The 20,722-nt window shown below is 37.5% G+C and overlaps 1 protein-coding gene across 13 annotated transcripts in view; it reads right to left on the minus strand.

Moving 5' to 3' along the window:
• CCDC148 (coiled-coil domain containing 148) overlaps positions 1 to 20,722 on the minus strand; it is a 227,982-nt gene that overhangs the window by 126,517 nt on the left and 80,743 nt on the right. For 12 of the 13 annotated variants that reach the window (XM_046657860.1, XM_046657854.1, XM_046657865.1 and 9 more), the window contains 4 exons: positions 14,488 to 14,570; positions 14,133 to 14,284; positions 12,843 to 12,938; positions 12,581 to 12,762 (listed from right to left, as the gene is read on the minus strand). In XM_046657860.1, the coding sequence (XP_046513816.1) occupies positions 12,581 to 12,762; positions 12,843 to 12,938; positions 14,133 to 14,284; positions 14,488 to 14,570 (513 nt within the window). Of the gene's footprint in view, positions 1 to 12,580; positions 12,763 to 12,842; positions 12,939 to 14,132; positions 14,285 to 14,487; positions 14,571 to 19,595; positions 19,713 to 20,722 lie in introns of those variants that run through there. The other variant, XM_046657867.1, reaches the window with a different exon arrangement.

A 20,722-nucleotide genomic window follows, 5' to 3' on the forward strand; every position in this document is an offset into this window, starting at 1 on the left:
ACATAGCTAAATGGAGCATAAGACAATTATGTCTCATTAACAGGACTAATTTATCCAAATGTTTGGAAATTAAAGCCACAATCTCATCTGAGTCTAAAACAAGCAATTAAGCTTGTCTTCATGTTACTAATGAAATACAGCTTAAATAGAATCTAAATAGCTTCATAAACATCCTGAATAAAGAAATAGGTTTGATTGTAGTCAAATTTTTAAAAAAATATGTATTAAGTCAAGCACAGCATCCTTTAAAGCTGTGCTGTCCAAGATAGTGGTCATTAGCCATGTGTGGCTATTCAGCACTTGAAATGTGGCTAGTCCCAACTAAGACATGCTCTAAGTGTGAAATGCAGACTAGACTTCAAAGACTTTGTATGAAAAAAAGAATGTAATGCATCTCATCAATAATTTTAAAATATTGATTATATGTTGAACATATAATATTTTAGAACTATTGAGTTAAATAAAATATATTATTAAAATAGATTTCATGTCTTAAAAAGTCTTTTAATATGGCTACTTAAAATTTTTAAATTATACCCATGGCTCACATCTGTGGCTTGCATCACACTTCTATTAAATAGCCCTGGTCTAGTAGTTAACCAGTTCATCAGCATCCTGGTACGTGTGAATGCTTCAAGTGGTGTGGTGTGAGGGCAAAGCTTTCTATTCAGAGGCAGAAGAATACCTACTAGCTCATAATCTCTGGAGAAATTGCTCACCTTCTGCTGAGCTGTAGCTTCTTCATCTGGATAATAGAGCTTTTTGTATGCGGTGTACTGAGGATTAAAGTGACATGTACTTGTTATATTATGTAAAAGGTATTCTTTAAATATCAATGGTCTTCTCTTCCCTCTTTAACTTAGAGTTTTAAAAATCTGTATGTTTGCTTTACAAAATAGAAAGAGTATGTATGGCAAAATTATTTATAATTTTAGCACCTGGGGATAACTACTGTTATTGTTTATTTGGTTGAATAACCTTCTAGTCTTTTTTCTGTGGCTATATTCATATAGATGTAACACTTTCAGAGGCAAAGAAAAAAAAGAGAATGCATGTTATACAAACTGTTTTATGCCCTGATTTTTAATTGCATAGTGACTTATTGCAACTATCTGTGTCATTTAAAATTCCTTAATATAATTACTAGTGACAGTATGGTATTTCGTTGTGTACATATATCACAATTGATGAAGCTAATCCCCTATTTGTTGGCTATTTAGCCATTTTGAAGATTTTGCTCTCACTTAAGAAAGAAAAAACAATACTGGACACTCTTGAAGCCAATCATTTATTTCACTTTTGTGATTATTTCCTTTAAGATTATTTGCAAAGAGACAAAGATTATTCACATTAATAAAGATTTTTGGTGACAGATTGCCTTCCAAAAGAGTTTATACACTGGTCATGTATAAAAAACACTGATTTCTCTCATGTTTTTAACCTTGGATAATTTTTTTTATGTTTTACCATTTCGTAGGTAAAAATTTGAGAATTTTAAAAATTTTCATTGCTTTGATGAGTAAAGAGGTTTTCATAAATTTCTTTGTCATTTATATTTATAATAACCACCCAGAGTTCAACAGACTGCCACCATGACATCTATTCACCTCCCAGCATCTGCTCCATATACTCTGCATCTGCACCTGGTACTGTAGTAGGTGAACCATCTGTGCTCTTTCTTCCACTTGTATACTAAATCTCATTACTGGATTATTCTCCTCACTATCAAACATACTGATATTTCTCCCATTTTAAGCAAAACAAAAGACAAAACCACTACAACAACATAAAAGTCTGACCCTTTTTTCTTGCTCTCCCTTGCAAAAAAACTTCTCAAAAGAGTTGTCTATACTCAATGTCTTCACTTTTTTCCTCCCACTCCTCAGATCCAGCCCAGTCAGGCATTTGTTCCCACTTCTTCAATGAAAATGGTCAGCACAACCTCCATCTAGAGCCAACAGTCAAGTATGAGTTCTATTTCATTTGACTTAGCAGCATTTATTCAGTGGGTCACCCCTCCTCATTTCACACTGCTGACCACTCCCTTTTCACCTGCCTTTCAGGTCAGCACACTCTTGGTTTGCTTCATACCTCACAGACCTTTTCTCAGTTGGTTACCCCTCTTCTCACTGACACTGTAATACCAGCAAACTCAAGAGATCAGTCTTTGATCTTCTCCTTTGTCTCTTGACTCACTATTTTGGGGATCACATTCAGTCTCACGTTGATGACTCACAAACATATATCTCCAATTCAGATCTCTCTCTTGAATTCCAAACCCATATAAGTAACTGCCTTTGCAAAATCTGTGCGTGGATATCCCATAACATCTGAAACTCAACCTGTGTAACCTGAACACCTGATCTTCCTCACAGCCAAACCCTGCTTAGTCTTCCCCATTTCCGTTGATGGTGACTCCATCCTTCCAGTTGCTCAACCCAAAAGCTTTGGACTATTCTTTTGTTGCTCTCTTTTTCTTCACATGCCTTATGAAATCTGTTAGCAGATGCTGTTGGTTCTACCATTAAAATATGTCCAAAGCTGACTATTTCACACCACCTCCACTTCCTGATCCAGGCCACTGTCATCTCCCACCTGGATTACTTTAATAACTTCCTAAGTGTTCAATATTTTCTTGCCCCTCTCCACCTCAATCTTAAACACAGCAACTGCCAAGGTGATCCTGCTAAAACATAAGTTAGGTCTTGTTACTCTACACTTGTGCTTCCAATGGCTTCCCGTATCACTCAGAGTAAAATCTGAACTTCTACCACAGCTACAAGGCTCTAAACGTCCCACTCTCACCTGTTCTTCTTTGGCCGCATCTTCTACTACTCTCTCCATCTATCTCCCTGTTCCTCTTGCCGGCACATCCTCACCTCAATAAACACGGGCTAGAACATTCATATCCCAAATTTCTGTATGGCTGGCTCTCTCACCCCCTTCATGACTTGCTCCAATGTCACATTTTCAACCAGACCTATCCCCAAACTTCTATTCAAGATTGCCATCTGCCCCCCTCTCCCAAAACTTCTCTTCTACTCTTATCTCTACTTTTTTATAGCACTTATCGCCTCTAATACACTACTGTGTATAATTTACTTATGTGCTGTGTTTATAGTTCATTGTGTTTCCACTTTGCTTCATGTATACAGGAGTTGTTGTTCATTTTATACCAATAGTTGCTCAATAAATATTTCTTGAAAATATGAGTGATAAATAACTTCATCTCCTTTGTCCCTTTTCTTTTCTGACTGTTCATCAATCAATTTGCAGATTATCTTTACATATTAGAGATTTCAATCTTTTGTGCCTGATATGTTACCAATATCTTCCCATTTGTCATTTAATTTTTACCCTTGTTATTTTTTCCTTTTAAAATTCTTGTTTTTAGAATAATAATATATTCACATGCTTCAAAAATCAAAAGGTATAAAAAAAGGGAGGGATGCAATAAAAACTCTCCCTCACATTCACCCTCCAGGCATCTAGCCCCCTCCCCAGAGGCAACAAATTTTATCAATATTTGCATATTCTTTCAGACATATAAAAGCAAATATATATGTATGTGGGTGTGTGTGTACACATGGAATTTTACCTGTTTTATACAATGTGTACTGCACATTGTTTTGTCTGCTTAACCCCATACCACACCCTAACCCTAACTCTTGAGGACTGTTCCACATCAGTAAGTGTAAGTATTCACATTCTTTTTTTTTTTAATTTGTAAAATAAAACATTGTATAGTTATATAATAATCTATAAAACTAGTTCCTATTGATATCAAGATTCTTTCCTCAATCTTTACCTACTGCAATGAATTATCACTGTATGCATATTCCAGTATATTTGTACGTAGTCCCCACTGATCCTCGGGGGCTACGTTTCATGACACCCAGTGGATACCTGAAATCATGGATAGCACTGAACCCTATATATACTATGTTTTTTCCTATGCATACATACCTACCATAAAGTTTAATATATAAATTAGGTGTAGTAAGAGATTAGCAATAACTAATAATAAAGTAGAATTATAACAATATACTGTAATAAAAGTTACTGTAGATCTTAGCAACCTCAGCATACCATCTTTTTCTTTCCTTTTTAAGTCAAGAATTTTCACCTTTTCGTGGCTGTTCCCATGGCTGAGTGGTTAAGTTCACATGCTCTGCTTTGGCAGCCCAGAGTTGGCCAGTTCAGATCCTGGGCATGGACCTACACACCGCTCATCAAGCCATGCTGAGGCGGTGTCCCGCATAGAGGAACTGGAACGACTTACAACTAGGATATACAACTGTGTACTGGGGCTTGGGGAGGAAAAGAAAAAGAAAAAGAGGAAGATTGGCAACAGATGTTAGTTCAGGGCCAATCTTCCTCACCAAAAAAAGCATTAAAAAAAAAAGGATTTTCACCTTTTCACTTAAAGGAATCAGTTTACAGCTTCTCCTTGGCATATTCAAATTGCCAGCCTCACTACCTATGATTTGGGGCCATTATTAAGTAAAATAAGGGTTACTTGAACAGCAGCACTGTGATACTGTGACAGTCGATCTGATAACTGAGAAGGTCAAAGTGACTAATGAGCAGGTAGCATATGCAGTGTGGATACACTAGACAAAGGGATGATTCACGTGCCAGGCAGGACAGAGCAGTATGGCACGAGATTTCATCACACTACTCTCAGAATGGCACACAATTTAAAACATATGAGTTGTTTATTTCTGGAATTTTCCATTTAATATTTTTGGATCACAGGTAACTGAAACTGCGGAAAGTGAAACTATGGATAAAGGAGACTACTGTATGATATATTACTGAGATGTAGAAACTATTGGGACAAAGGGTATGTGCTTTGTATGTGATAAATGTATGTGATAAGTCCTACCAACTTGCCCTCTGTAGAAAAGTTACACCAATTTAGACTTCCTTCAGCAAAATGTGAAATACTTATTTTCCCACATCCTTACACATTTGTTGGGTTTAATGGCAGATGACAGCCACCACTCAAATTCTTTAAGTATAAAGGAATGTATAACTAGATATTATATGACATAATTGGAAGGGCTAGAGGAGCAATTTCCAGCTCCCAGAAAATCACAATGCTTATGTCATGATTAGGAAAGTCCCGCCTACCACTTCAGGAAGCTGCAACTGCAGAGCATGATCCATGGGAGCAAAAGGAAGGCCTCACTCCCCGCCTCTTTTTCCCCCTTACTTAATTCTGAATCCAAATCTTATGCAAGTATTTCTGATTGTCAGGCCAAAATCACATCCATCGACCTATCTATTCATGACAACATGATATCATTTATAAAATGTTTAATATATGATAGCAATAGTCCTCCTTCATTATTGCTTCACCCACCCCTAGAATCTTCCTGGCTATGTTTGCTTATTTCTATTTTTCCCACGTAAAGCTAAAATTCAGATTAATGTTTTAAATTCTGTAAATAACTTTTTTAGAATTGCATTAAACTTTTAGACTAGAGGGGAAATAACTATAATTGTTGAATTTTCTCTTCTAAAAATGAGGTATGGTTTGTTCGAGTGTTATGTCCTTAAGCAACATTGTGATGTTTTCTTCCTATAGTATAGGTCTTACACATTTCTTGTTAAATGAGTTCCTAGATATTCTCTATTTATTGTTGCGATTGCAAACTGTTTTTTCATTCATTATATCTTCTAGCTGGCCATTGTTTATATATAAAAACAGGTTTGATTCTATTTATATTCTTTTATACCCAGCTATTTTACTAAATTATCTTATTACTTATATAGATTTTTCTGGTGAATGCCGTGGATTTTCCAAATAAAAATGCATTATCTGCAAATAAGGTAATTTTACCTACTTCTTTCTATGTTTTATAACTCTAGTGCCTTTCTCTTGTCTAATTTTGTTGCCAGTATGTATATCTCAAATATTTTATTTAGGATTTTTGTATCAATAAATATAAGTGAGGTTAGGCTATAGTTTTCTTTTTCATGCAATGTTTTTCTATCAGTGTTATGCCTGCTTCATAAACATCACTTAGTTTACATTAGGATTCACTTTTGGTGTTGTAAATTTTATACATTTTGATAAATGTATAATGACATGTATCCGCCACTGTAGTATCATACAGATAGTTTCACTGCCCTAAAAATCTTCTGTGTTCTGCCTATATATACCTCCGTCCCCCTAATCTCTGGCAAACACAGATCTTTTTACTGTCTCCATAGTTTGACCTTTTCCAGAACATCACAGAATTGGAATCATACAGTATGTAGCCTTTTTAGATTGGCTCCTTTCACTTAGTAATATGCATTTAAGTTTGCTCCATGTCTTTTCATGGCTTGATAGCTCACTTCTTCTCAGTTTTGAGTAATACTCCATTGTCTGGAGGTATCACAGTTTATCCTTTCACCTACTGAAGGACATCTTGGTTGCTTCCAAGTTTTGGTAATCATTAATAAAGCTGCTATAAAGATCCTCGTGCAGGTTTTTGTGTGGACATAAGTTTTCAACTATTTTGGGTAACTACCAAGGAGCGAGATTACTGAAGTCTGAACATCATTTGCTTAAATGTAGTTTTTTTGTTATTTATCCTTGGTGGTCTCTGAGCTTCCTAGAACTGTGGTTTGGTGTCTGACATTAATTTGGGGAAATTCTCAGTCTCTGTTGCTTCAAATATTTCTTCTGTTCTTCTCTCTTTCTTCTCCTTCTTGTATTCTCATTACACATATGTTACACCTCTTGTAGCTGTCCCACAGTTCATGGATATTCTTTTCTGGTTTTTCTCAGTCTTTTTTCTCCTTGCCTTTCAGTTTTTGAAGTTTCCATTGTCACATACTCAAGCTCACAGATTCATTCTTCAGCCATGTTCAGTCTACTAATGAGCCCATCTAAAGTATTCTTCATTTCTATTGTATTTGATGTCTAGCATTTCTTTAATTATCTCTTGGAATTTCCATCTCTCTGCTAATATTATCCATGTGTTCATGCATGTCATCTTATTTTTCCACTAAAGCCCTTAGAATATTAATCATAGTTTTTTAAACTTTCTGATCTGATAATTCCAACATTCTTGCCATATCTGACTCTTGTTTTGATAATTGCTTTTTTTCTTCAAATTGTATTTTTTGCCTTTTAGTATGCCTTGTGATTTTTTTTTTCTGGAAGGGCAGCCATAGTGTACCAGGTAAAAGGAACTGTGGAGTAACATAGTGATAAGATGTGAGGGGAGGAGAAGCGTTCTACAGTCCTATGATTAGGTCTCAGTCTTATGGTGAGTCTGTGCCCCTGGACTGTGAACTTCACCAGTCCTCCTCAGTTTTTCCCTCCCTTAGGTGGGACACAATGGCTAGTGAGGGCTGGAGTTGGGTATTTCCCTTCCCCCACATGGAAGGCTAAAGCTAGCTGGAGTTGGGTATTTTCCTGCCCCCAGGTAGGTTAAGCTCTGATAAAACCCCAGCAGTTTAGGCTCTGATAAAATTGTTTCTCCTGAGGGCAGCCCTTATTAAGAAGAACAGAACGCTCTGGAACATTTCAAAATGATTCCTTTTCCCCTCCCTCTGCCAGAGGCACAGGGGTATTTTTCCCAGATATGTGCTGTGAGAACCTAGTAGAACTCCTGGAGGTAAAACTCACAAAAGTGTGGGAACACGCCATGACTAAGGCCCCATAGAGCTTTTAACTCTCAAAGTTGTCCACACTCAGCTTCCAGCAATTTGTCAATAATGATGAGGATTTTTAGGCTGCTTAATTTTAAAACGGTTTATGATGAGGACTTTTAGGCTGGTTACTTTTAAAACTACAGATGAGAAGCAGGCTCCAAGGAGTGGAATTTGCTTGCTTGTCCCTTTGTTGGGAAAGATTTACATTTCTAAGGGAAACCTCTATCTGTAAAGATGCCTCCCTCTCTGTGCCAGGAAGAAGGGAGATGGCCTTATCTCTAGAAACTCTTAATGCCAGAGGCAAGAACTTAAGTTGGTTGCTGTCTGGCAATCTCATGTAACTGATTTAGGGTGGTGGCTTCTAACATTTCTAACCTTTACTTAATCCGATTTGATTCTTGTCTAAAAGTCATGGGATCACCCAACGACCAGACCCCACCTGCACTGATACCATTTTAACTTTTTTCATGTTCTTTCCTTTGTCTTCGTAAAGAGATGACTCACATACCTATGCCTTAAATTTAGCCCTAACCCTCAACTCGGGGCAGCAGCAGGAGCTCTGACTGCCCGTGGGTCCTGTCCCCATGCTATTCCACACTATTCTCTAAATAAAAGAGCACTCCTGCCAGATCTGAGAGTCTAAGAACTCTTTCTTTTGACTCCTCGGCTCACCGACCCCGCATCAAATAACTGTTCTGGTTTTCCTACCCCAACACTGCTTCCCATTGAGGTTTCTGCTTATGGATTTATTCTCAGGTAAGTTGTGATTCTCCGTATTGACTGTCTCTCCAATTTTGGGGGCAGTGGTTTGCCCTGTGACCTTACTTCTCTGATGTATCTAAGAAGAGTTGTTGATTTTTCAGTTTATTCCGCTTTTTACTTGCTGTTAGAGCAGACTGGCAAATTCTGAGCTCCTCGTATGCTGGACTGGAAACTGGAAATCCCTATTGATTCTTTAAAGATTTAAAATTGCTGAGAAACCATCCTATTAGATTTTTTTTTAATGTTTATGTCATTGCATTTATTTAAACTTTTTCTTTATGACTTTCACTGCAGGTAACAGGTTTTAAACCTTCCCACTCCAAGATTACTTAATATTTATTTTTATTTTTATCTAATTCGTTTATGATGTTTTTTATTCTTTACATTTTAATGCACCTGGAGTTTACTGAGTCATACAGAATAAGGAAGAGATCTAACCTTATTTTCCAATTGCCTGTTACTTTGTACTCTTACAAATAATCCAATCTTCCCCCAACAGTTTTGAAATTTTCCCTTTATAATAAATTACTATAGATATTTTCTGTTTTCTATATTTCTATTTTGTTTAACTGATCTGCTACATATTCCACAGAAATATACAACTTTCTAATTTTCTTTAATAATAAAATATAGATTTATGTTTGGCTATACAAGTTTCACCTCTTTCCCCCACCCTCCCACCCCACCCTCAGTTATTCATTTTGAAAATGATTTTACAAGCTTAATCTTCCAAATAAATTTTGGAATAAATTTTAACAATTCTTCAATTGCAATTGTGTTAAATTGACAGATTAATTTTATGAGTCATGAATATTTTGAAATCAAATCAACTGTTGTATTAAACTGTTTTTAGTTACTTGCAACTCAGACTGGATTAAGATAATAACGTCAACTAAATGCTCTTGAAAATCCAGCAGTGAAGTTGCCTTCCTGTGTGGTTCAAATAGGGCACTGGCTCAGTTCTCCCATCATTATCTGGGCTCTGTCCTCTCCTTGTGTGCTGTTTTCATTGATTCACAAGATGGCTGCCAGCAGCAACCTCAGCTATGTACTTTCTTGATACATCCACAGAGAAGAAACTTACTTCTTCTTACTTCTCATAAGAATCTAACAAAAGTTCTGAGCTCTGCCCTGATTTGGACCACCCTGAACTAGTTGCTGTGGCCTGGGGAAATGAGATTACTGACTAGTACACACTTCCAACCAGGGCCTACCTTTAGATCTGGGGATGCACTCATTCCAAACCAAACCAGCAAGGTGCTACAAAATAGGGAGAATTAGAATAAATGTTGGGATTAACCACGGTGTCCACTGCCTTTAGCCCAGTGAAAACTACTTGTAATTTAAAAACGTCTCCCAGATGTTTCAACCATCTTATGACACAGCAGTACACACACGTTCACTTGTATAGGTGTGCACACATACGTACACCATCTCTGTGAATTCTCACAAGGCATAATAACTAGAACCAAAAGGGAAAATGGTCATATCAAAATAATGGCAGACACTGGCAAACTAGAAGTCCAGTGAATATTACAGTTGAACACATAATTCATTGTGCTGGTTAGAACAGTATATTTACATGCCTTACTGCCCACCAGCCACAGACTGCTGATGCCCACCACCTCTGTGTTCATTCAAAACAGCCCATTTATTCTCTTCCTCTTCAATGAAACTACTCTTCAAACCTCATTCAGTGTTATCAATGCTTCATCATTCACTGCCAACATATTTATAAAATAGTCTCTTCAATTGATCTTTGCATGTAATTTTCATTTGGTCAGGATACAAGCACACATGTTGCTTCCCCTAAATATTGCAAGCCCATATTCTAGTCTAGTCTGTCTGTTGCACCTCCTATCAATGAGTTTAGCAGAGACCACTGCATACTAAGGATTACCCAATAAATATTCATCAAGTAAAACATCATTAATTATATAAAATTTATTTTGGATAATCATATGTGACAAGCAGACTAGTAAACTAGAATTCATGAACATATATTCCTCCAAAGTAGATCCCTTCAGCACCCATATCATGCCGTGCCACTCTCATCTTCATTGTTTTCACCTGTAATTAGACTCAATTGAGCAATCGTTTATTTGAAGATGCTATGTGCCAGGATGTGCTAGGTGCTAAGGATACAAATATTGCCAATAAATGACTTTGTCTTTAAGGGGTTTACAGTCTAGTCATTTAATATCCCGTCTTAAAATGTTCTCCCTACTCTCGTTTGCCTTATTCTAACCCTTCTTCTTCAGACTCCATAGTGAATTTTACTTCCTCCATTAAGCTTCCTAAGTGATTTTTTCCTCAGTGTTTCTTCCCTCTGCAGAAACCTTAGCATGTGATGTATATTCATCCTAGTCTCTACTTAATCTTCAGTAGGGCAAGGGAGCTGTGAGGCTCAGCTTTTTCTTAGTGGCACAGGGATGCACAGAGGAAGAGCAGAAATTGAGTTCAGATTAAAAGGAAAGTAGGAAAATGGGCTGTGAAGGACAGGTCTTAGTGGAAGGGAGCCATTATAGGCTGCAAAGGCAAACTTTTCCACTTTTAGGAGGTGCTAACCTAAAAACCACAATCTCAGCCAACTTTCCTGGGGGGACAAGATGCCATCTGGGAGGAAAGCTTATGGGTCAGCCAACTTGCTTTAAAAGGACAGAGTCCGATTTACCTCCTTCACAGTCACAATCAGCCTGATTGTAATGTCCCCTCTTCCAAAAAGAAAAAACCTCTTCCTCTTGCTTGATGAGTTCTAAAATCTCCTTTACAAGGTGGGGATGGGGAAGGGAGGGAGAATGTTTATTTTACAATTAATCACTGAAACGAAGTGCATGGTTGAGTTGACAGTGCACTATGACTGTTTCAATTAAAGTGTAAATAATTAATCAATCAACATGTATAAATGATCTATTATTAATTTTTCTTCCCAGCTTTATTACAAAGTGCAAAGGAAAAATGGCAGGCTGAGAGCCAGGGAGGGAAGGGGTTGTTAAGAGACCCAAAGGTGTCTGCCTGGGAGGAACACGTGACCATTGCCACAGAGAGGTAAAAAAGAAGCTTAGGTCTGGAAAGGCTCAGACTTCATGTAGGATTGCCTCTCAGAGTGTGCTGAGACAAATGGAAGCTGTAACTGAAGAGTTTGGATGGAGAAGCTTCTAAAGCAAATAACTCTACTTGGTAGGATGTAAGGTTGCTATTCATTTCTTGCTGTTGTTCATTTCTTAATAGTAGTAATTTCACACAGAAGAGTTTCAATTACAGGCAATACATTAAGAAATGCAAGAAATAAAAATATTTGTCATATTTATTTTCTTCTATTTCAAAGTAAGAGCCATTTACTTTTAATTTACTATAAATGTGCCCCTTTGATAGTTTTCCTTTCTTTTTAAATATATATTCTTTGGAGATACTTTTTAGGTCAACATAATACAATAAAAAGCATGTTTTCCTGCAAAATGTTCCCCGGAAACTTCATTACGTAAGTAGACTATTACATAAGGTAGACTATTGATCTGACCCATGGTGGCATTTCTGAGTTTGTTCATTAAATGGATTTTAATATAGAATTTACACTAGAGAAGATGACCCTGCCAAAATTGGATTTCAAATCACTTAACATTATATTTGTCATTCAGAAGAAGATTGTCATTCTCAGGATACAACCAAAAGTACATTTTCTAGGAAAAAAATTAACGTGTTTTGAAAAATTTACAAAATATACTTTGTGTTCACCGTAGGACAAAATCACAATGGATTATAAGTAACATAATTCCATAGGTACCTTTTCCATTGTAATCAATTACCAATATTGATTTGTAAATTTCCACTGAAGAGGGGCTTCATATCTTGAAATGAAAATTCATAGTTACTAAAACTTCATGTTAGAAAAATATTTCTTACCTGTGTAGTATAGAGCTCAGTAAGGGGTATTTTCATCATGTTTCAACCTTATAAAAGTCTTTAAAATCATTATTTCAGGGAAATTATTTTAGAGAAAAAACCTCCCCATTCCACAAATAGTCAATCTAAACATTTATTGATTGACTGTATTCCAATCACACAGTAACTATGAAAATAGTAAATCAGAAGTATAATAACCCCCAACAAAAAATAAAAGTTGTGGCAAATCTAGATAATTCAAGTCATTCTATCTTATCACCTGTATATGTCTTCCAACTGCAGATCAAAATCTTGAAGTCTCTGTTGATATTTCTCTGTAAATTTATAGAACTCATTAAGGATTGAAGATTTCAAATCAGGGTATGGGCATTCCAAAGTTGCTAATTCCGTGGGCAGTTCACTAAGCAGGTTACTCCTGTCTTCTGAAGAATGATCTAGTATCTGAAAAAAAATTTATATGATTGTTTTGTTTAATACAAATGACAAATTGATAAACAAATTACTGTCTGCCTTACACTTACTTTCATAATCCAGTCTGAAAGATTATTTTCTATTTTCTGTTGCTCCAGGCTAAGTCTTTCACAGACAGCTTTCAATTGTTTCTTAATGAAGTCAACCTGTAGGACATTTAGAACAAGCAGTGTGCAAATTATTGTGATTCATCCAAGATTTATATTTAAAGTTACAGGAATTATTCTCAAAAGCCAATGAGTTATGAAAAATCAGATAAGAGAAATTCTCTTTGAGGACCTGAGGAAGAGGCTTCAAGAGATGCCATCCCCTGGCAATGCTCATCAGACAAAGCAGCCTCAATGGGGCTTCCAGACACCTAACCCAAAAATGAGCTCAGGAAATACAGTGGGGCCATAGCCACTCTGCACTCACATGTGGATTTTTTTGTGGTAAGGCAGAGAGCTTACCAGATGGTCACTCTTTCAATCACTGCTTTCTCCCCTTGCATCCTTGCCTCTAATTCCCAGCTTGGCATGGAGTTTTAATTTTTTTTAAATTATTATTTATGAAAGCAATATAAAAACACAACAGAATAACTGAAAAATAGAGTAAGAAAAATCACCTAAAAGCCTACATCTAGCACAATTAATATCATGGAACTTATGCTCTAGTCAGGGAGACAGTCAATAAACTAATAAAAAATTAGATAAGAAAGTATCAGAGTGATGTAAAAACAGGGAAAGTGGTGTAAAAACAGGGTGGGGTAATAGGGAGTGACTGTGGCTTCTCATGTGGGTGATCTGGACAGGCCTCTCAGAGGAGAGGACATTTCAGCTAAGACCAAAATGACAGAAAGTGCCGTCAGTGGGACAGAGGAAACAGCCAGTGTGAAGGCCTTGAGACAGGAAGGAGCCTGGCATATGTGAGGAATAAAAGAAGGCCAGCATCAGTGTATCAAGATCCAGGAAGAAACGGGGAGTGTCAGGTAGATGACACTGAAGAAGCAGAGTGGGGCGCAGATGTACAGGGAAGCCTTATAGGCCAGCAGAAGAGCTGAGGGGGTTTACCAGGGGGATGACTTGGTTCCTCTGCACTGAAGGTAGGATCCCAGAATGCACTGGAAGGAGGGGCAAGAATGGAAAGCAGGGAGACCAGTTATGAAGCCACCGTAACATTCCCAGTGGGAAATGAGCATGCTTGGACAAATTCAGGGGCATTTTAAGATATCGAGTAGACAGAATTTGCTACACCTTCTGTTTAAATACATAAGACACACATGTTTATTTCTTATCTCAAAGCGTTCTGGTGGGGACAAAAATGGAATGTTACATTATTAAAAATAAAGGTAATACACTGACCTCTTCCAGTACTTTCATGGAGTTAAACTCAGTATGTGAGTGTGAATGCTGTGAAATGTGATGCTGTCTGTACTTCAGATCTGCTCTCAATTGCTGAACAGGATCTATCACATTTTTAAGATAGGTGCACCATTCCTCTGATAACTCTTGTTCTACGGGGAAACAAAGTTAAATCAAGGTGACACTTTATTATTTTAAGTTTCTTCAAGAATAGGTCATTAAAATGCAGATTTATTTTTGGATTCCTTTAGAAAAAAACAAACAGCAGTTACTATTAAAAGAACATGAAGTGAGTGGCCCACTTTCATCTTCAGAACAAAACTCCCCTTTAAATATAGGAGCAAAAAAATCTCACCAAAATTCATTAGGTCAGAAAGACATTCACTTCCAATGTTCTCTTCAGTGAGAAAGAATTTTATGTCTGATTCCATTTTACATCTGAAATAGATATTAATCAATTGTTTTACAACCACAAACATATATGCAGGTTTAAAAAACAGCTAGTGGTAGATATACTCAATCCAATGTGGTTTCATTCACCTGTTCATTGATTCAGACCATACACTACATTCCTTGCGAGACACTGAGACAGAAGGAATCGGAAGTGAACACTCTAGGCAGAAGCAACAGCATGAGCAAAGGCAAGCACGTGGCATAGCCTAGCTTTGCCTCATGTGGAGAGAGAGAGCTGAGCATCGGGAAGCCGCTGAGGGATATTAAGCTGACATGGCCAGCTCAGATCTGTGTTTCAGAAAGTTTCCCAAGGCAGCAAGATGGAGGATGGGCTGGAAGGAGGGGTGATGAATAAAAATGGAAGATGAAGAGGAGGCAAACCTGGACCAACAGGGAGGTTACTTTAAAAGTTAAGAGATGATAAGATCCTAAACTAAGGAAATGGGAGTAAAAGTATATTTTATTTTTATACACTAATAAAAGTAATAAATCTTAATGGTCTTTTACTATATTATTTAAATACAGCCATTTTTAGAGTAAAATCATAACTAGCTCTAAATGGACATCCAAAAATATTGTAGCCTATCCCTTGCTTATGGCAGATTTAATGAAATCATAGAAAAGAGTCTTGATTTATTATGATTATGCAAATACATTAAAATGATATAAAATAAGAAATAGCAACAATTACAATAATTGAATACAATGTTTTAGTTTTGCATGTAAGTTTCCAGCCTTTGTTTACATGCTTGTATATTTTAAATAGTTGTAATCATGGCATATTTACGATTTTATACTGGAGGTTTTTTGAGTAATACTTTTTAAGACATTTCTAAATAATTTTATAATTATCATTTATTTTAACGGCTTCATAGTATTCTATTTTAATATATGTGCCATCATCTTCTAAGACAATTCACTTACATGAAACAGAAGTTTTGTTTGAATGTATAAAGGAGGGGAGATATTGTAGATGGCACTTCACTGTCTACTTTTCCAGCATGTAGCTTTTTGTCAGAAGTTTTTTGTTTTGCTTTGGGTTTTTTGGTGAGGAAGATTGGCCCTGAGCTAACATCTGTTGCCAATCTCCTGCTTTTTGTTTGTGGAAGATTGTCCCTGAGCTAACATCCGTGCCAATCTTTCTCTATTTTGTCTGTGAGATGCTGCCATAGCATGGCGTGATGAGAGATGCGTGGTCCAAGCCCAGGATCCAAACCTGTAAACCCTAGGTCGCCAAAGCGGAGCACTCAAACTCAACCACCACGCCACTGGGCCGGGCCCTACCAGAAGATTTTTTTTTTGAGGAAGATTAGCCCTTAGCTAACTACTGCCAATCCTCCTCTTTTTGCTGAGGAAGACTGGCCCTGAGCTAACATCTGTGGCCATCTTCCTCTACTTTATATGTGGGACGCCTACCACAGCATGGTGTGCCAAGCCGTGCCATGTCCGTACCAGGGATCCAAACCGGCAAACCCTGGGCCGCCAAAGTGCACACTTAACCGCTGCACCACCCAGTCGGTCCCTGCCAGAAGTATTTTTAAGATTACATTTGAAACTGTTGCATGGAGGATGGGTTCATAATAGTGGAGTAAAGCCAAAAGTTATTTCATAATGGATTTGTTTAAACAAAAATATTGCACTTATAAACCAACCATCTCAGCTCCCTTATATTTTCAGCACCCAGAAAGCCATAGTGGAAGATAGAAAGCAAGAGGAGAAGTGGCTTTGTTCATACAGGGGATCAACCTGCTACTTTACATGTAATAATTCTAGTAAGCTCCATCCTGGCTTCCTTAATTAACAACCCTGACCCATCAGACAAGACCAGCCCATTTCTCTAATTGTCCTGATTGCCCAACAAAATTCAAAAGTTTTTTTTTATGTTCTCAAGAACTATCAGTTTCTGGGACTAGCTTGTGACTGCAGGCTAACATTTCCCAAATTGTGTTCTATAAAACAGAATGTCAATGAGATGGTAGGAAAAATGGAAATGGTGAACTAAACAAAATCAGATAAGTTTCTAGAGTGTAGGATTTCTCAGAAACTTGGTTATGCTAAAGTGCATTGAAGTTCTCCAAAAAGAGGATGAAATATAAAGTATTTTCCTACTTTATAGGACCATGAAATTCATTATTCTCCATGGAGCATCTTGAAGAATATTTCTGTTTTGTAGAATGTGATTTAGGAAATATAGATAAAAATTGTGATGGACTCAAGAGCATTAAAAATGGTAACTCTAGAGAAGAGACCCCTGCCCTGTTCATCACCGACATGCTAGACTAGGTCCTGAGTGTTCACCAAGTTGTATGCAGCACACACAACCTCCTCCACATCTGAAGAGAACACAAAGGGAAGGCAACTTTCCGTGTCCAAATCTCCCAGTTTAAGTACCTTCTAATGCTATTGGCCTGTCCTCTGATACCACTGAATATAATGGTGCTACAAAACCACCTCCTGAGATTTTGTGTGACCATTTACCTAGATGATATATTAATCTTCTTCCTAGGTATGCCCAGTTGCAATGCAACTGCCTGCAAGATAAAGGGTGGGGAAGGGTGTTTTGAGCTCTCAGGAGTCTACTTTCAGTAAGACTGGAAGAGGACTTCCAGGTTGGTGGCAAAGTTCTAGGCATAGAGTCAGTCTCGTCAGAACATCCAAATCACCCAGAGCTTCCTGAGATTTCAAGGGTAACCAATCAGTTACCAATTTCAGCAGAATAAGTGAAACATGGGGTGCAAGAGAGTGGTAGAGTCAGAAGCCATTTAAGCAAACAATAAGCCAAGGGACATGGATCGTGAAAAGCACAGCAAGAGAGTATGTTAAAGTTCACTGAATGGAACTAGCAGCCAGGAATCGGCAGAAAATTAAGCCACCAGAGCAGACTAAAGCCAAAGTTCTACCGTCCCTACAAGGAAGGATCTCAGCAGCTCAGACAGCTTAGGACCTTAGACTCAGCTACTTGATCTGCTTCTTATTCTTGAAGAGTCTGTCCCAAGTGAGGTACCACAGAGACCACAGGAGGAAGTCTCACAACCATTGGCTAAGGAATGAGCTCAGGAGCTGGGCTCAGAGAGAGTTCTCTGGTGCCCTGAATCACACAAAGTCAATACTAGTCTCAATCTCATCTTTAAAGATGCATTTCCAGACAACATTTAATTGTTGGTAAAAACCCCATGACATCCTCTGTGTATATCCTCTGTATAATGGTGATACCTTTAAAATAAGGCTTTAGGGGGCTGGCCCGGTGACACATTGGTTAAGTTCACATGTTCTGCTTCTCAGCAGCCCAGGGTTCACCAGTTCGGATCCCGGGTGCGGACATGGCACCACTTGGCAAAAGCCATGCTGTGGTAGGCGTCCTGTATATAAAGTAGAGGAAGATGGGCATGGATGTTAGCTCAGGGCCAGTCTTCCTCAGCAAAAAGAGGAGGATTGGCAGTAGTTAGCTCAGAGTTAATCTTCCCCCAAAAATATTTTTTTTAAATAAGGCTTTAAAGCTAAAATTATTAGCAAGAGACTGCACATATTTATAACAGAGATTTGGTTATAAAAACATCCCTTGTAGGTATTATAGTAAAAGTAGTAAGGCATACAAATAAACCCTCCAAATTTTATTATTGCAAAATTCTTATTAAAATAAAAATGGTAATTTTTACCACATGGCCAAGACAAATAACTTGCTCCTTAAACTCTAAACCAGTCATTCTGAAACAAGGGAGAAAGTACCCTTGGGAAAGTGTATCAAGATCTTCAAGAGATGTAGTTTGGGAAAGCATATTAAATATTAAATATAACTTTATAAATTTAAATATTAAATTTTATAAATTTAAATATAAAATATAATTTTATATTTGGAAATTTTATATGTCTAGTTTCCTTAGTACAGATTTCAGAGAATTAAAGCTTAGCAAAATCTTTTTTTCTAGCAAGACTAGACCATTTAGATCTCAGGTGGCCTGAATGGGACCCTGTGAAAGAAAGAAAAAGCTGCTCCACTCCAAGTTCATGGAGCACAGGAGTTAAAAGTGAGTGCTCCAATAGCACCTTCACATAAGTTGGCTGATTAACCCTCTGCAAATAACTTTAACCATCTGAACCTCAAGGTTCTCATCTGTAAAATGGGGATGAAATGATACCTACTCTGTTGGGTGTTGTAAGAATTGCATGAAATAAAGCGTGTAAAACACTTAACATATCACGTGGCACGCACAAAATTACCCAACAAAGGTGAGATGTCATTGTAGGTCCCTACCTTATGCGGGCCTGACATTCTCAAATGGAGTCTCTTATAGTGATAAGAATATTTTACTTTTAATCTTTTATTAAAAGGAAATATCGATTTTTGTGTGTGTGTGTATGTCGGGAAGATTGGCCCTGACCTAACATCTGTTGCCAATCTTCCTCTTTTTGCTTGAGGAAGATTGTTGCTGAGTTAACATCTGTGCTAATCTTTCTCTATTTTATGTGGGATGCCACCACAGTGTGGCTTGACAAGCAGTCCTAGGTCCACACCCAGGATCCGAACCTGAGAACCCCAATCCACCAAAGCAAAGCACATGAACTTAACCACTATGCCACCGGGCAGCCCTGGGAATATCGATTTTTGAAGGATGAGAAACACCTAATAGAGCTTAAACGATTTTCTGGTGGTGCCTAAATTCTCCACAAAACTAGCCATTTCTCTAACTTTCCTCCTTTCACTATTAGCTTTTAATTTCACCGAACACATATTGAAATTAGCCTACTTTCTAGAATAACACTGAAAATTATCTTGGAATTCTTCTTTTTGTCCAATTTTTAGCCCTGACAAGTTTCAAGACATTAAGGCTATTATTACTTGAATGTTTCTCCCTTCCATTGTCTTTGTGTCGTTCCAGGTCAATCAAAAGAATTATTTTCCATAATGATATGCATACGCCTCTTCTATCTATCTCAAGAACAGCTTAATACACATATTAAGAAGGTTGTGGAACAGCCAAGATAAAAACTTTCGCCACTGTCTTCCCTTACCTTTGAGCTTGCACCAGTGAGCACCATATAGGAGTTCCCCTTTATCTACAGTTTTGCTTTCCACGGTTTCAGTTACCCTCACTCGACCGGGGTCAGAAAATGTTAAATGGAAAATTCCAAAAATAAACAATTCATATGTTTTAAATTGAGTGCCATTCTGAGTAGTGTAACAAAATCTCATACCATCCTACCCCATCCCACCCAGGATGTGAATCATCCGTTTGTCCAGTGGATCCATACTGCATACATCGATTAGCCACTCAGCAGCTGCCTCAGTTATCAGATCAGCTGTCATGGTATTACAGTGCTTGTGTTCAAGTAACCCTCATTTTACTTAATAATGGCCCCAAAGTGCAAGAATAGTGATGCTGGCAATTTGGATATGCCAGAGAGAAGCCATAAAATGCTTCCTTTATGGGAAAAGGTGAAAGTTCTCAACTTAATAAGGAATGAAAAAAACCACATGCTGAGGTTGCTAAAATCTATGGTAACTTTTATTACAGTATATTGTTATAATTGTTATACTTTACTATTAGTTACTGTTAATCTCTTACTGTGCCTAATTTATAAATTAAATTTTACCGTAGGTATCTATGTATAGCATAGGAAAAAACATAATGTATGTAGGGTTTGCTATTATGCACGGTTTCAGGCAGCCACTAAGCGTCTTGCAACATATCCCCTGTGGATAAGGAGAGACTACCGTAATTAAAACTTCCTAATGACTTTCCTTTTTATCATGTTTCAAGTTATGCAAATTTTCAAAAAAAGTTTTCTGATGGGCTCAACATTCCCTCCACAAAAGGTGACATTTTGTGTGTGCATGTGAGGAAGATGGGCCCTGAGCTAACATCTGTGCCCGTCTTCCTCTATTTTGTATATGGGACACCACCACAGCGTGGCTTTGTGAAAGGTGTGCAGGTTCCATGCCCAGGATCCAAACCTGCACACCCTAGGCTGCCCAAGTGGAATGCACAAACTTAACCACTAGGCCACCGGGCCAGCCCCATAAGGCGGCTTTTTGAGGATAAGATGGGTCTGATTTGTTTTCATAGCAGTGGTATGGTGAAAAAGGCTACATAATTTTGTTTTTCTATGTTTTTATTTATATAATGACATAAAACCAT

Source organism: Equus quagga, chromosome 4 (assembly GCF_021613505.1).
Source record: "Equus quagga isolate Etosha38 chromosome 4, UCLA_HA_Equagga_1.0, whole genome shotgun sequence".
NCBI classification, from domain to species: domain Eukaryota; kingdom Metazoa; phylum Chordata; class Mammalia; order Perissodactyla; family Equidae; genus Equus; species Equus quagga.